Source organism: Saccopteryx bilineata, chromosome 2, assembly GCF_036850765.1.
Source record: "Saccopteryx bilineata isolate mSacBil1 chromosome 2, mSacBil1_pri_phased_curated, whole genome shotgun sequence".
NCBI classification, from domain to species: domain Eukaryota; kingdom Metazoa; phylum Chordata; class Mammalia; order Chiroptera; family Emballonuridae; genus Saccopteryx; species Saccopteryx bilineata.
The window spans coordinates 192,681,198-192,697,534 of NC_089491.1; the positions used below are offsets into that span (position 1 = coordinate 192,681,198).

The window sequence follows — 16,337 nt, forward strand, 5'->3', positions numbered from 1 at the left end:
GTGCTCGAAAGACATGAGGGTTGCAGATGCATGGACTGCCTGCCCACCACTATGAGGGGCCATGTTGCTGTTTGGTTGTCTGAGAGGCATTTTCCCCTGCCTGTGTGCTTGTCCGCCATTGTCAGACTTTATTAAACGAAATGGCCCAACGCTATTCTGGCTCCACAGATTTTCTACCATCTGCCCGAATCCAATATAAACCTGCCTGGCCTCAGCCATCGGCATTACAACCCCCATGTTCACTGCAGTATTATTTACAATAGCCAAGATATAGATGCTAAGATGAATGGATAAAGAAGATGTGGGGTGTATATATATACACATACATATACACACACATACAGGAATATTATTCAGCCATAAAAAAAAAATGAAATCTTGCCCCTTGCGACAATGTGGATGGGCCTTGTGGGCATTATGCCAAGCAAAATAAGAGAAACATATTGCGATCTTAAAAAAACAAACTATTAAAAAATATTTTTAAATAACTTAAACTCATAGATACATAGAACTAATTTTTGATTGTTCAAAGCATGGGGAGAGGAATGGGAGAAATGAGTTAAGAGGATCAAAAGGCAAAAAATTCCAGCTATGAGATGAGTAAATCACAGGGCTATGATGCATAGCATGCTGACTGTAGTTAATACTACTTGTTCTACATTTGAAAGTTAAGAAAGATCTTAAAAGTTATAAGTAGGCCCTGGCCGGTTGGCTCAGCGGTAGAGCGTCGGCCTGGCGTGCGGGGGACCCGGGTTCGATTCCCGACCAGGGCACATAGGAGAAGCGCCCATTTGCTTCTCCACCCCCACCCCCTCCTTCCTCTCTGTCTCTCTCTTCCCCTCCCGCAGCCAAGGCTCCATTGGAGCAAAGATGGCCTGGGCACTGGGGACGGCTCCTTGGCCTCTGCCCCAGGCGCTAGAGTGGCTCTGGTCGCCGCAGAGCATCGTCCCTGGTGGGCGTGCCGGGTGGATCCCGGTCGGGCGCATGCGGGAGTCTGTCTGACTCTCTCCCCATTTCCAGCTTCAGAAAAATACAAAAAAAAAAAAAAAAAAAAAAAAGTAAAAAAATGTGTAACTACGTGTAGTGATAAATATTAACCAAACTTACTGTGGTGAGCACTTCACAATATACACAAATATTGTATCACTGTTTTACACCTGACACTAATATAATGTTGTATGTAAATTATACCTTAAAAAAAAAGAATACATTGACGGGGGTAGGGGACTAGATGATAGAAGGTGAAAGGATTAAGAAAAAAAATACAACCCTGGCTGGATAGCTCAGTCAGTTAATGCATCATCCTGATATGCAAAGGTTACCAGTTCCATCTCCGGGCAGGGCACATACAGAAACAGATTGATATTTCTGTCTCTCCCTTCCTCTCTCTCTAAAATTAACAAATAGGCCCTGGCTGGTTGGCACAGCGGTAGAGTATCGGCCAGGTGTGTGGATATCCCAGGTTCGATTCCGGTCAGGGCACACAGGAGAATCAACCATTTGCTTCTCCACCTTCCCTCTCCCCTTCTCACTCTTTCTCTCCTCCTTCCCCTCCTGCAGCCATGGCTCAATTGGTTCAGGTGAGTAGGCTTTGGGTGCTGAGGATGGCTCTGTGGCCTCCACCTCAGGCGCTAAAAAAATAGTTTGGTTGCTGAGCAATGGAGCAAAAGCCCCAGATGGGCAGAGCATCACCCCAAGTGGGCTTGCCTGGTGGATCCAGGTCCGGGCGCATGTGTGAGTCTGTCTTTGCCTCCCCCTATCAGTAAAAAAATTTTTTTAAATAATAAAAGTTAATAAAGTTTAAATTATATCTGAAAAAAGAACACATATAACACAGACAACACTGTGGTGATAGCCAGACAAAAAGAAGGGTGAGTGGTAGATGGAAGGGGGCAAAGGGGGGGAAATGGGGACGAAAGAGACTTTGCTTGGGGCGATGAGCTCACAACGCAGTGTGCAGGTGATGTTTTGAATTGCACACCTGAACCTGCACCCCAATAAATTAAATTAAAAATAAACATCAAAAAATAAAAGAAATTACCAAAAACTTGGTTTTGTTGTTTTTATTTCTTGAGAGAGAAAGAGACAGGAAGGGAGAGAGATGAGAAGCATCAACTCATAGTTGCAGCACCTTAGTTGTTCATTGTTTCTCGTATGTGCCTTGACCAGGGGCTCCAGCCAAGCCAGTGACTCCTTGCTCAAAACAGCAACTTTGGCTCAAGCCGGTGACCTCATGCTCAAGCTGGTGAGCCTACCCTTGAGCCAGATAAGCCCACACTCAAGCCGGGACCTTGGGGTTTTGAACCTGGGACTTCAGTGTTCCTGGTCGACATTCTATTAACTGCACCAGTAACCAGTCAGGTGGTTTTTGTTTTTTTTTAAAGTAGTAGTATTAGTATTCATTGTTGGTCAGTTTGGCAATATAAGATCAATTTAATAATTTTTAAAAGAGCCAGACCAGGCAATGGCTCAGTGGATACAGTGTCAGACTGGGACACAGAGGACCCAGGTTTGAAACCCCGAGATCACCAGCTTGGGCGTGGGCTCACCAACTTGAGCGTGGGATCACTGGCTTGAACATGGATCCTAGACATGAGCCCATGGTTACCGCCTTGAGCCCAAAGGTCGCTGGCTTAAAGCCCGAGGTCACTGGCTTGAGCAAGGGATTACTCAGTCTGTTGTAGCCCCCAGGTCAAGGCACATATGAGAAAGCAATCAGTGAACAACTAAGGTGCCCCAACGAAGAATTTATGCTTCTCATCTCTCTCCCTTCCTGTCTCTCTGTCTCTGTCAAAAAATAAAAATAATTTAAAAAAGAAACTGGGTGAAGCCCTGGCCGGTAGGCTCAATGGTAGAGTGGCGGCCTGGCGTGCAGAAGTCCCGGATTCGTTTCCCGGCCAGGGCACACAGGAGAAGAGCCCATCTGCTTCTCCACCCCTCCCCCTCTCCTTCCTCTCTATCTCTCTCTTCCCCTCCCGCAGCGAGGCTCCAGTGGAGCAAAGATGGCCCAGGCGCTAGGGATGGCTCCTTGGCCTCTGCCCCAGGTGCTAGAGTGGCTCTGGTCGCAAAAGAGCAACGCCCCGGAGGGGCAGAACATTGCCCCCTGGTGGGCATGCCGGGTGGATCTCGGCCGGGCACATGCGGGAGTCTGTCTGACTGTATCTCCCCGTTTCCAGCTTCAGAAAAATACAAAAAAATACAAAAAAAAGAAACTGGGTGACACAAAAACTAAAAATATTATCATTTGCCTTAGCAATTCTATGTCTAAAATTTATTCTAAGTCAGTGATATACACAGAGCTATGCAGAAGGATGTTCACTACCAGTGTTAACTTTTAACTACTGATTGCTTTTAGAAAGAGAAAAAGAAAGGGAGGGAGAAAAAGAGAGGAAGGGAGGGAGGAAAGGAAGGAGGGAGGGAGGAAGAGAAAGTGAGAAAAGGAGACCAATTTATTGTTCCACTTATTCATGTACTCACTGGTTGATTCTTGTATATGCCCCGACTGGGGATTGAACCTACAGCCTTGGTGTATCCAGATAAATGCTCCAACCAGCTGAGCCACCCGGACAGTGCACCAGTGTTTAATTAATTAAACAATGAGGCCATCAGACTGAGGAGGTGTAATGCCTCAGCAGCCCACATAAGCAAACCCATACCTAAACCTGTAAGTGCCTCAAGGTTAGGACATCAAAACCTAAGGACAACCAACCACAAACTCCCAATTCACCTTTCCCAAGTGAGGTAACCCCTAGGCTAGAGCCAGCCAACCGTTCTCCTTGCTTTGCTTCCACGTCTTCCTTATAGAAGTCTCTCCCCAGTTCCAGTAGGCGGAGCACTCCTAAACACTTCCAGTATGGTGCCGTCCAATTCAAATCAGTTTTTGCTCAAACTCTTAAAATTTTCAATATGCCCTAGTTTTCCTTTCAACACCAATTATTTACCACATGTTACAGAACATCTATTTGAACATAGAATATAAAGCAATGTTAAAAATGGAAATATTTATAGTAATATATTTATCCCTTTGCTTATTCATCAGGTATTTTTGAGAATTCGCATAGTTCTAGATTCTAGAGAATGGAGACCAGGACAAAGCTACTGTCTCATGGGGCTTAAAATCTAAAAGGAGGCCCTGGCCGGTTTGCTCAGTGGATGGAGTGTCTGCCCAGCATATGGACATCCCAGGTTCGATTACTGGTCAGGGCACACATGAGAAGCGAACATTTGCTTTTCTCCCCCTTCCTCTCCTATTTCTCTCCCTCTTTTCCTCCAGCAGCCAGTGGATCAAGCGGTTCAAGTGTGGCCCCAGGCACTGAGGATAGCTCTGTCCAAGCCCATCGGCCTCAGGAGTTAAAATAGCATCAGTGATGGGGTTGTCTGTAAATCCCAGGATCCCAGTCGGGGCACATGTGGGAGTCTGCTTATCTCCCTTCCTCTCATCTAAAAGAAAAGAAAAAGAAACCTAAAAGGAGAGAGGGATATTAAGCAAACTACATAATAATTACTTGGTAACAAGTTCTGACTAATGCTGTGAAGGGAAATTATAATGTAACAAGAGAAAAAAACAGAAGGATCTCTTTTAGACTCCAGGAACAGAAAGGCATCAGCCAGGCAGGGGCCAGGTTAGGGGAGTCTGGGAAAAGGCAGTAGAACTGGATGGGCCAGAGTACCAGATGCAGAATAAGTGTTGTGACCGGAAGTCACAGGATGGGCTCCACCTGCCCAGCCAAGAGCACTATCCCGTGTGTAGTGGGGAAGGGTGTCCAGAAGGGAGATGACCGAAACTTTTCCATTTCAAGATGACCACTTGAAGGGCTCTCTGCAGGAAACAGATAAAGAGAAGGACAGGAGGACACTGCCATCTCGGGGGACACTGCCATCTCGATGAGTGAAGGTGGAGGCTTAGTGGTGGGACAAAGGGACACCAACAGGCACCAGGCAGACTCTGGAAGACGACTGCCTGAGTTTGACGGCATCTTAAATAATGAAATATATAGGCATATTCTGTAACAGAACTGGGATACATTGTATATATTGTTCTGTGATCAATTCTTTTCCACCTATCCATATTGGCACATCCTTCTTCACTTTCCTTAATTACCTTTCTTTAGGAAAAATGTTGGCCCTGGCTAGAGAGCTTGGTTGGTTAGAGCAGTGGTCCCCAACCCCCGGGCCGCGGACCGTATCGGTCTGTAGAGAAATAAATAACTTACATTATTCCCGTTTTATTTATATTTAAGTCTGAACGATGTTTTATTTTTAAAAAATGACCAGAATCCCTCTGTTACATCCGTCTAAGACTCACTCTTGACGCTTGTCTCGGTCACGTGATACATTTATCCGTCCCACCCTAAAGGCTGGTCCGTGAAAATATTTTCTAACATTAAACCGGCCCGTGGCCCAAAAAAGGTTGGGGACCACTGGGTTAGAGCATCGTCAGGAGGTACAGAGGTTGCCAGTTCAATCCCCGGTCAGGGCACACACAGGACCAGATCCATGTTCCTATCTCTCTTTCCCTCTCACTAAAATCAATAAATAATAAAATAATTTTTTAAAAGTTGGCCACTTTTATACCAAAATGTCCAGAGTGGTCTGGTCATATCTAGGCTAACAGAATTATAAGTTCTTTTTATTTCCAAAATTTATACTATAACACATACTACACTTTTATAACTAGGGAGAAGTCTGGAGGAGGGGCAATATATGACACAAAGGCAGTGGTTCTCAACCTTGGGTCGCGAACCCACAGGGGGCGATGCTCTGCCCACCAGGGGGCGATGCTCCGCCCCGCCCCTCTGGGGCATCGCTCTGCACGACTAGAGCCACTCTAGCGCCTGGGGCAGAGGCCAAGGAGTCAACCCCAGCGCCCGGGCCATCTTTGCTCCAATGGAGCCTTGGCTGCGGGAGGGGAAGAGAGAGACAGAGAGGAAGGAGAGGGGGAGGGGTGGAGAAGCAGATGGGCGCTTCTCCTGTGTGCCCTGGCTGGGAATCGAACCCGGGACTTCTGCACGCCAGGCTGACGCTTTATCACTGAGCCAACCGGCCAGGGCCTTGTCAAAAAATTTTTTAAAGGTTTTATTGATTTTAGAGAGAGGAAAGAGAGGAAAAGGGGGGAAGAGGAGTAAGAAGCATCAACTCATAGCTATTTCCCATATGTGCCTTGACCAGGCAAGCCTAGAGTTTAGAACTGGTGACCTCAGCATTCCAGGTCGACCCCTTATCCACTGTGCCACCACAGGTGAGACTTGTCAAAATAATTTTAAGTCCTACTTTTAAAACATACTATACAGCAGGGGTCCCCAAACTACGGCCTACAGGCCGCATGCTGCCCCCTGAGGCCATTTATCCAGCCCCCCTCCCCCGCACTTTCGGAAGGGGCACCTCTTTCATTGGTAGTCAGTGAGAGGAGCATAGTTCCCATTGAAATACTGGTCAGTTTGTTGGTTTAAATTTACTTGTTCTTTATTTTAAATATTGTATTTGGTCCCGTTTTGTTTTTTTACTTTAAAATAAGATATGCGCAGTGTGCATAGGGATTTGTTCATAGTTTTTTTCTAATCCGGCCCTCCAACAGTCTGAGGGACAGTGAACTGGCCCCCTGTGTAAAAAGTTTGGGGACCCCTGCTATACAGTTTATCTTTTGGCAGGGTCAAATTTAATTTTAAAGTAAAAAAATTTTTTAAATTTTTTAATTAAAAAAAAAAGAGGGAAAAGGCAAGGAACTGCTACACCCAAAATCCATTGTTAATACAACTTCCTGTGACATGACTGACATTCCAAAACTTAAGTGTTTCTTTTTTTCTTCTTATTAATATTTCAGGGCAGCACTGGGGGTGCTCAGTAACACTGAAAAGTCAATTTTTTTGTTAGCAAATGCCTATATTACAGTGAAGTAGTCTGAGGCAGGACCTTATCACTAAGATAAAGGAAGACTAGTTCAATGTTAACATTTCCCTCATCATCTCTAGAGCCCTCCCAACAGTGCACATTGTTAGAGCTAAACAAAGTAAATGACGCCAAGTCATGTTTCTATCAATGCCATCCTCTGACAAATGAGCTGGGGCTCCTGCCAGGTCGGCCCACGGGTTCATCTCTGTCAAGCTCTCTCCTCATCTCTGAGCACATCCACTGGGCACTCGGGCCCCAAGCACATAAGTAAACAACAGGGGAGGGGGATGGGCACAGCAATCTGCCAACATAGGCCCAATATACCAGCCCCCTAGGAGTTAGAAATAAGCGACTGTTTTGCACAGCAGCTGCTCATATGCAGCTGGAAGAATCAAGAAGACCCTGTGGTGAAAAGAAATCAAGTTGAACCACAACCTATGCCCAAATCCAGACATGGGAAGGTGAGAAACAATATCATCAGTCAATAAAGAGATGTTGAAGGTGCCCCACCAGAAGCCACTGAGAGAGTGCCTGGGAGGAGGCCAAGCCATGGAGCACAAAAAAGAAGTGAGGGCTCCCCAGGGGGGGCAAGCCTGGTGGGCTGCAGGCGGGCCAGCGTGGAAGGAGGAAGTCCTGGAGGACCCCACAAGACGGGCACACAGACAACACAGCACTGGCCATGGCTGCAGCAGCCCACAGCGGAGACAAGCAGCACGCAGGGGCCACACTAAGGGAACACTACTGTCCTTCCTCTCACATGTGCGTAACAAACACATCTATCCTACCCCTGCTGGGGTCACAGGTCAGTAGAGCAGGGCTGGCCGTGGGCAGGGCAGAGCTCCAGCCAGCTGCATGACCCCTAACGTAGTTTCCTCTGAAATGAGCTGGAAGAAACCACTAGAGTCCATGTCAAATCATGGCTGTTTGGTCTCAGTGAGGTGTGTGGCCAGTGCTCAGAACCAGAACAGTCTTGCTTCTCTGGCTGGTCCGACACCAGGTGTATCATCTGGTGGGTGGGGAGTCTGAGGGCCCCAAGAGGCCTTACCCCTCTGCGAGTCTCTTTCATTTGGCAGAAGAACCTGGGTTGAGGAGTAACGTGTAGGATACGTTGAGAAGCTTGACTTTGTACTTTCTGGCTTGAGAATGCAAAGAATTCACCCCTTTGCTACTAACCAAGTCACCCCTGACCTCCTCAGGGCTGTGACTTCTACTCTCAGGAAGCCTGCCCAAGTGCACATCCTGACCACTAGCTTTTTTCTTCTGCTGAACTTGGTGTAAAATAAATCAATCTGTTTACATTTCTTCCTAACCTGGATCCATTAAAGATTTAAATCACTTAAACACATAGGATATTAAATCAAAATTAGGAAAATCACCCTAGCACAAATTCAGGACAAGAGGAACACAGTATGCCAGGCAGGGCCCTCAGAGTCTGCAAAGCTGCCGGACCTCGTGCCTCAGCAGATCAGTGAGGGGCTCAAAAAGGTCAGTGCCGGGTCCACAGAGTTCTAGAAGCACATAGCAGCTGCTCCAAGAGTTTCCTTGTGCACACACGCATGTCAGAAGGAAACTTCTCACCTGGCTTCCTCCAGGGGACATGCATTCTAAGGGACTGGGAGCCACTGAATCAGCTTAGTCCACGCCTCACCTTCCCTGTAAACCCTGGACTCTATGCACAGTAGGCCCCTCACCCTTGTCTATTCCCCGCCCCGCACTGTGAACACAAATCACATGCTCTGAAAAGAACTGTTACACATATCCACATCACCGCAAAATCAAACAAGTGGTTTTTAAAACTTTGTCAGGAATTTTTTTTTTTTTAAAGGAGGGAAAACCTGGTAATTTGGCCATTTGAGACCATAAAGATAAACAGAAAAAGTAAAACTAAATGTTATAAAAAAAAATAAAAGCTAAATTTAAATTATTACTTAATCCAGTAATTAGTATCCAATGACACACAATTTGACACTCATAACCAAAACACTTACATTCCCATTTCCTTACATCTATGTTGGAGTAACAGATTCTCCCTAAGGAATAGTCATCTACTAGCCTCTTTTCTTCCCGTACAAATTTTCATGTCTTTAGTAACTTATGTGCAAAAGATTTATGATCACTGTATCGTTTTTTTTCCTTAATAATTTTTTTTTTTAGAGAGGAGATAGAGATAGAGAGAGATAGAGATAGAGAGAGAGAGAGAGAGAGAGAGAGAGAGAAAGGGAGGAGGAGCAAGAAGCATCAACTCCCATATGTGCCTTGACCAGACAAGTGCAGGGTTTTGAACCAGTGACCTCAGTGTTCCAGGTCGACGCTTTATCCACTGCGCCACCACAGGTCAGGTGAACACTGTATCATTTGACATCTATATTACATCATTAAATAGAAAATACTTAAAAGTCCTTTACTTTCCTAGAAGTTTCTACTTAAGAATATTTTAATGAAAAACATAGCCATACCTGCCTGTTGCATGGGCGCAATTTGCTGGGTTAAGTCACTGAGCTATACACTTAGGAAGCATGAACTCTTCATAAGTAAATTTTATTGTCACAAAAAGGTTCTTTTAAAAAACACTCATCTATGAACACTCAAATAAATATGTGCAATAAGTTTTAGTCCAAATGAAATGAAGAGTGTGTGTGTGTATGTGTGTATACATGTGCGACAGACAGAATACCGCACGTCAAAGTGCACACGACCCCGAAGCGCCTTCAAAACCTCAGGGAAGCATGAGGTCTACTGCTGTTCTGATGAACAGGGGGTTCAAATGGTCCTCAGACTCAGAATACAAGGACAAAACCAAATCTCAATTCAAAAAGACTACAACAGGCCCTGGCCGGTTGGCTCAGCGGTAGAGCGTCGGCCTGGCGTGCGGGGGACCCGGGTTCGATTCCTGGCCAGGGCACATAGGAGAAGCGCCCATTTGCTTCTCCAACCCCCCCCCCCCTTCCTCTCTGTCTCTCTCTTCCCCTCCAGCAGCCAAGGCTCCATTGGAGCAAAGATGGCCCGGGCGCTGGGGATGGCTCCTTGGCCTCTGCCCCAGGCGCTAGAATGGCTCTGGTCGCAGCAGATCGATGCCCCGGAGGGGCAGAGCATCGCCCCCTGGTGGGCAGAGCATCGCCCCTGGTGGGCGTGCCGGGTGGATCCTAGTCGGGCGCATGCGGGAGTCTGTCTGACTGTCTCTCCCTGTTTCAGCTTCAGAAAAGTGCAAAAAAAAAAAAAAAGACTACAACAGGAGACAAAGGGGAAAAGCTCCAATAATAGGAATTTGAAAAAGCTGCTTTACTCAAGATATACACAGCTCTAGAAGTGCTTTTCATCTTTTTCTCTCACATTATGTGTGTTCACAAAGTGACTTTCTGACTAGAATTTTCTGAAAGCAAATGCACCCTCTATAGACCAAAAGTCTGAGTTAGAGGGTAACCAGGAAGGCAGAGCTGTTTTAAGCTTTCAAATAACAACTACCCATCAAACTGACTGAATCCTTTCAGGAGTATTAAACATGGTAAACGGAGTCTTTTCCACGTACAAGTAACAGCACCGGCTTCATTATTTCTTGCACTGCAATAATCAGTAAGGGATTTTACCTTAATGGGGTCCCACCTGTATTTTGGATTATTTGCTTGAGTTGTTTCTTTTCGTCACAGCTGAAACACAAGTGCAAAAAACACCCAGCTCCAACCACCAGTGACATATGCACAGGGGAAGTGTGTGAGCTTTGCAAGGGGCTGCTGGTCTCAGTGATGTCAGTCCAGCACTACTCGGGATTACCCTACTTTTCAACTAGGAGCTATGTGTGCTTAGCATCACGGAGCTCTCAGTGAGGAAGGTCATGCCCCGCTGTAGGCTTCCAAGCTGAAACGTTCTACACCATGCCATTCATGATCCTGGGCATCGTGGGAGCAACTCCACACCATTCATGATCCTGGGCATCGTGGGAGCAACTCTCAACAATTCTGTTATGCACAAGTTAGTCCCAGCACACTCCAAGATGTCAAGGAAAGCCCTATAGAAGACACAGTTTCATAAAAACACCATCTGAGAAAAGTAAACTCTCTAGGTAAGTTCTATGGTAGCAAACTACAACAGGAGGGTTGAGATTACTTTGGGACATAAAGGAGGGCACTGCTGGCCTTTTCCTGTGACTGTGATGCCAGGAGTGCATAATTAGGGTATTTCTAAAAAACTAAAAGTGCTGGAGCCATCCTGATGTGCTTTGACCATGAAAGTATAGTAATTTCTCAAGGCAGCAAAAATACCTAACTTATTTCCATTTTCGTGCAATTGGTCTTTTCAAAAGACAGATGGTAATAAAGGACCAGCTTTCAGAAATCATTTTATAAAGCAACTACATTTTCACCAGTTACGTGTCACTAACTACATTTTTATCTTGGCTTGACACTGGTTCCATTTTGTTTTATTTTTTTGTTTTTTTATTTTTATTTATATTTTCCCAAGTGAGAGGAGGGAAGATAGAGAAACACACGCCCACATGCACCCCAACCGGGATCCAACCGGCAACCCCCATCTAAGATCAATGCTCTGCCCATCTGGAACCATAATCTCAACCAAGCTCCATGGAGCCATCCTCAGCCCCCCAGGGCAGATGCACTAGAACCGAACCAAGCCATGGCCCAGAGAAGGGAAGAGACAGAAAGAAGGGGGACAGAGGTGAGGAGTGGAGGGGTGGAGCAGGTGGGCACTTCTCCTATGTGCTCTGACCTGGAACCGAACCCAGAACAACCACACACTGGGCCAACACTCTATCACTGAGCCAACCAGCAAGGGCCTTTTATTTTTCAATTACAGTTTACTTTGAATATTATTTTGTATTGGTTTCATGGGTACAGCATAGTGGTTAGGTTGGACAACCATATACTTTAAAGAGTGGTCCACCCCAATATTTCCAGTACCCTTCTGGCACATACATAGTTATCACAATAGTATTGACTATATCCCCTGTGCCGCACTTGACATCCGTGAATACTTTGTAATTAACAATAAAAATATGGGCCTGACCTGTGGTGGCGCAGTGGATCAAGCGTCGACCTGGAAATGCTGAGGTCGCCGTTCGAAACTCTGGGCTTGCCTGGTCAAGGCACATATGGGAGTTGATGCTTCCGGCTCCTCCCCTTCTCTCTCTCTCTCTGTCTCTCTCTCTCCTCTCTCTCCCTCTCTCTCTCTCTCCCTCTCTCTCTCCTCTCTAAAAATAAATAAAAAATTAAATATATATATATATGGAACCTTTCCCAAATTTGCATGTTACCCTTGCGCAGGACCCATTCTAATCTTTTATTCTGTTCCAGTTTTAGTACGGGTGCTGCCGAAGTGAGCACTGGTTCCCTTTCACATGGCCCTGCCCCTCACCTGGATTTTATTCAGCAACTGCAACAGATCGTGACAGTACAACTCTTAGATGTGTATTTACATGATTAGAGCCACCTCCGTTAACGTGCCCCTTGTTCTTAAGCAACTGAGAAATCAGCCTGTGCTGCTACCACTTCGAAGATTTCTCGAGTCTTTCTCATTCTTTATTATGTGAAGTAAGGTGTAATATAGTTACACCTCCTATAATAGCACACTGGTTATTTTTTAAATAGGGGAAAGCCTTCAAGGAATTGCCAATTTGTGTTCATTCGCCTTCCCCTTAACTAAATAAAAATGCTCAAATCAAAAACAGGAATAGACCGGTTGGCTCAGTGGTAGAGCATTGGCCTGGCGTGCAGGAGTCCCGGGTTTGATTCCCGGCCAGGGCACATAGGAGAAGTGCCCATCTGCTTCTCCACCCCTCCCCCCTCCTTCCTCTCTGTCTCTCTCTTCCCCTCCCGCAGCCAAGGCTCCATTGGAGCAAAAGATGGCCCAGGCGCTGGGGATGGCTCCTTGGCCTCCGCCCCAGGCGCTAGAATGGCTCTGGTCGTGACAGAGCGACGCCCCAGATGGGCAGAGCATCGCCCCCTGGTGGGCGTGCCAGGTGGATCCCAGTTGGGCGCATGCAGGAGTCTATCTGACTGCCTCCCTGTTTCCAGCTTCAGAAAAAAAAACAAAAAAAAAAAAACAGGAATAGGCCCTGGCCGGTTGGCTCAGTGGTAGAGCGTTGGCCTGGCGTGCAAGGGGTCCCGGGTTCGATTCCTGGCCAGGGCACACGGGAGAGGCGCCTATCTGCTTCTCCACCCCTCCCCCTCTCCTTCCTCTCTGTCTCTCTCTTCCCCTCCCGCAGCGAGGCTCCATTGGAGCGAGGATGGCCCGGGCACTGGGGATGGCTCCTTGGCCTCTGCCTCAGGCGCTAGAGTGGCTCTGGTCGCGACAGAGCGACACCCCAGAGGGGCAGAGCATCGCCCCCTGGTGGGCAGAGCGTCGCCCCCTGGTGGGCGTGCCAGGTGGATCCCGGTCGGGCGCATGCGGGAGTCTGTCTGACTGTCTCTCCCCATTTCCAGCTTCAGGAAAAAACAACAACAAAAAACAGGAATAAAAGAAACCAGTCTCTTTCCCATAACAGCTCAGAATAAGCCTAACTAAACCCCATGGAAGGGGCCCCATCTGAGAGCCCTTCCAAAGGACAGAATAGGACATACATGTGGCCCGATTCAGAAGCATTCAGAAACCTCTGGATCTCGCCAGAATAGGAAAAGCAGCAAAAATCAACAACCCTTCTGGTGAAAAAGTAGAGAACAGTCCAACAACTCACATAAAGGGTCTCTAACTTGGAAACCCTTCTTTGAATCACAGCCCACTCAAAGAACCTGCATGTGATCCACTTACTGTGAGGGCCACCCCGGCCCCGGAAGCTCACGCACCTGGTCACAGCCAGCATTCACCAACTCCTGCAGCATTTGTCGGTTCACCTCTGCCGCTGCTGGGGGTCCCGACTCATTGGCAAAAGGCAACAAGGAGTACCGGATCTCCCTCAGGGCTTTCTGGTAGGGGCCGAACTTTGGGGCAGCTCTCGGCAGCTGCTGCTGCTGCTGGGCAACATCCTTGCCCCCCAGGACCTTGGTGTCCAGGGAAGTGTCGCTTGGCACCACAGGTGGCCCCCGAGTGGAAGACTTGGGGGGCTGCTTCAGCCCCTCGCGGATCTCCTGCAGTCGCTGCCGGCTGTTTCCAGAGTAAGTTGTGGCAGGAAAAGTCTTTGGCCTCATTGTTAATCCAGTTTCCTCTTACCATAAATACAATCTTTTTAAGGATTTTATTTTTTTAAAACTGTGAACAGTATCAGTTAGTTGTAAACATAGTTTCAAAACAATTTCCTTTTAAACATTGTCTTTCCTTCAATTTCTGTAGTTCCTACAGAGAAACCACAAGTTTCCAGAGCCTTCATTTTGAAGATCATCACTATCTGAAAAAGTAAACGAGAACACAGTATTCATCTCTGGTTTTCACATAATGTTAATAACACTTTTCAGAAATGGACAATAATCTTGAAAATATTTCACTTGAAAAGATCAAGACAGAACACATCATCTCTCAAAAATGACAAACTGAGTCCTGGCTGGTTAGCTCAGCAGTAGAGCGTCAGCCCAGCGTGTGGAAGTCCGGGTTCGATTCCCGGCCAGGGCACACAGGAGAAGCGCCCATCTGCTTCTCCACCCCTCCTCCTCTCCTTCCTCTCTGTCTCTCTCTTCTCCTCCCACAGCCAAGGCTCCATTGGAGCAAAGTTGGCCCTGGTGCTGAGGATGGCTCCATGGCCTCCACCTCAGGTGCTAGGCTGGATCTTGTGGCAACAGAGTGACGCCCAGATGGGCAGAGCATCCCCCCTGGTGGGCGTGCAGGGTGGATCCCAGTCAGGTGCATGTGGGAGTCTGTCTGACTGCTTCCCCGCTCCTAACTTGGGGGAAAAAACCAAACAAACAAACAAAAAAGAAATGACAAACTGTTCAACTCAAGTTAGAACACAGGACATTTGGGGTTGTCCCAAGATGTTTCCAGAACTGTGTAACCTGCAATAGCGCCAATCTCCGCAAGCTGATAATTGACTAATAAAAACTCAAGGCAAGAACAACAGCATTAACGACTGATGTCTCATTTAAGATACTTCATTATAATATAATACAATTTCATTGTGAAATCCACAGCTTGACCTTTAGGGATAAACTTTCTTACATGGGGTCCTGGGATTCTGACTTGTTCCTAATAAGCAATCAACTCGACTCATACTGTTGTCCTTTTGATCCGAGGTTTCACCAACTCTCACACACCTGAAGCTGTGATCCTTCCATCTCTTTGGAAATTTTTCCTTATAAAACCCTCCCAGTCTGACCAGGCGGTGGCGCAGTGGATAGAGCGTCACACTGGGATGCAGAGGACCCAGGTTCGAAACCCCGAGGTCGCCAGCTTGAGCGCAAGCTCATCTGGTTTGAGCAAAGCTCACAAGCTTGGACCCAAGGCCGCTGGCTCAAGCAAGGGGTTACTTGGTCAGCTGTAGCCCCACGGTCATGGCACATATGAGAAAGCAAGCAATGAACAACTAAGGTGTCACAACGTGCAATGAAAAACTAATGATTGATGCTTCTCATCTCTCTGTTCCTGTCTGTCTGTCCCTGTCTATCCCTCCCTCTGAATCTCTGTCTCTGTAAAAAATAATAATAATAAATAAATAAAAAACAAAAAAAAAACCCTCCCAAATTCCCTGAAAGACACCACAGAACTTATCCCACTGAAGGTGTCCTGTGTTGTAACTGAAAGTAGTTCCAGCACAATGTATCAGGGGATTTCAAGCCAATCACTTCCTTGATGGTTTATAAACTTGTCAACTTCTTACCAGCATTTTGACTTAAGTACCAAAACAAAAATACCTTTCTGGCAGAAACTGATATCCAATGGAAGGAGACTAGTAAAATCACAGGAGCGATTTGTTAGAGAGTTTTGTGACCACACTAAGAACAAACTAAAGTTGTAAGCATAGATCAGCAGCAACCTCAGCATTTTCCAACAGTGGCTGTACCTACTACAGGTCCAATCCACTAACTACAGTTGTTCTTGCATTCGGAAAATAAACCAGAACCAACTCGAGACTGTCCTCAGCCAGCAAGGTATCTAGCTCAAGTCACCAATTTGGGTGACTTTAGACCTTCCCTCTAGAAGACAGATGACAACACTTGATAAGAGTCAGAATGGGGGTAGGTGCTGGGTGAGACCATGAGAGTGAGTGTGTCAGAGTCCTCAGGACACAGTTATCCTCATTTGTGTAATCAGTGGTCAAAATCCAGCACTGGCCTGACCAGGCGGTAGCGCAGTGGATAGAGCGTTGGACTGGGATGTGGAAGGACCCAGGTTCAAGACCCCGGGGTTGCCAGCTTGAGCACGGGCTCATCTGGCTTGAGCAAAAAGCTCACTAGCATGGACCAAAGGTCACTGGCTCAAGCGGGGGGTTACTCGGTCTGCTGAAGGCCCGTGGTCATGGCACATATGAGAAAGCAATCAATGAACAACTACGGTGTCGCAAAGAAAAACTGATG

General features: G+C 46.8%; 1 protein-coding gene and 1 non-coding gene across 9 annotated transcripts in view; both read right to left on the reverse strand.

The window, feature by feature from the left end:
* LATS2 (large tumor suppressor kinase 2) overlaps nucleotides 1-16,337 on the reverse strand; it is a 101,181-nt gene that overhangs the window by 65,541 nt on the left and 19,303 nt on the right. For 6 of the 8 annotated variants that reach the window (XM_066259013.1, XM_066259015.1, XM_066259009.1 and 3 more), the window contains exon 2: nucleotides 13,680-14,218. The exons of the other annotated variants lie outside the window; for them this stretch is intronic. In XM_066259013.1, coding sequence (XP_066115110.1) covers nucleotides 13,680-14,021 — 342 coding nt within the window. In that variant the 5' untranslated portion in view covers nucleotides 14,022-14,218. The remainder of the gene's footprint in view (nucleotides 1-13,679; nucleotides 14,219-16,337) is intronic. 8 annotated transcript variants of the gene reach the window in all.
* LOC136327383 (U6 spliceosomal RNA) lies at nucleotides 12,117-12,221 on the reverse strand. The gene has a single exon (XR_010729613.1). It is a non-coding gene; the product is annotated as a U6 spliceosomal RNA (small nuclear RNA).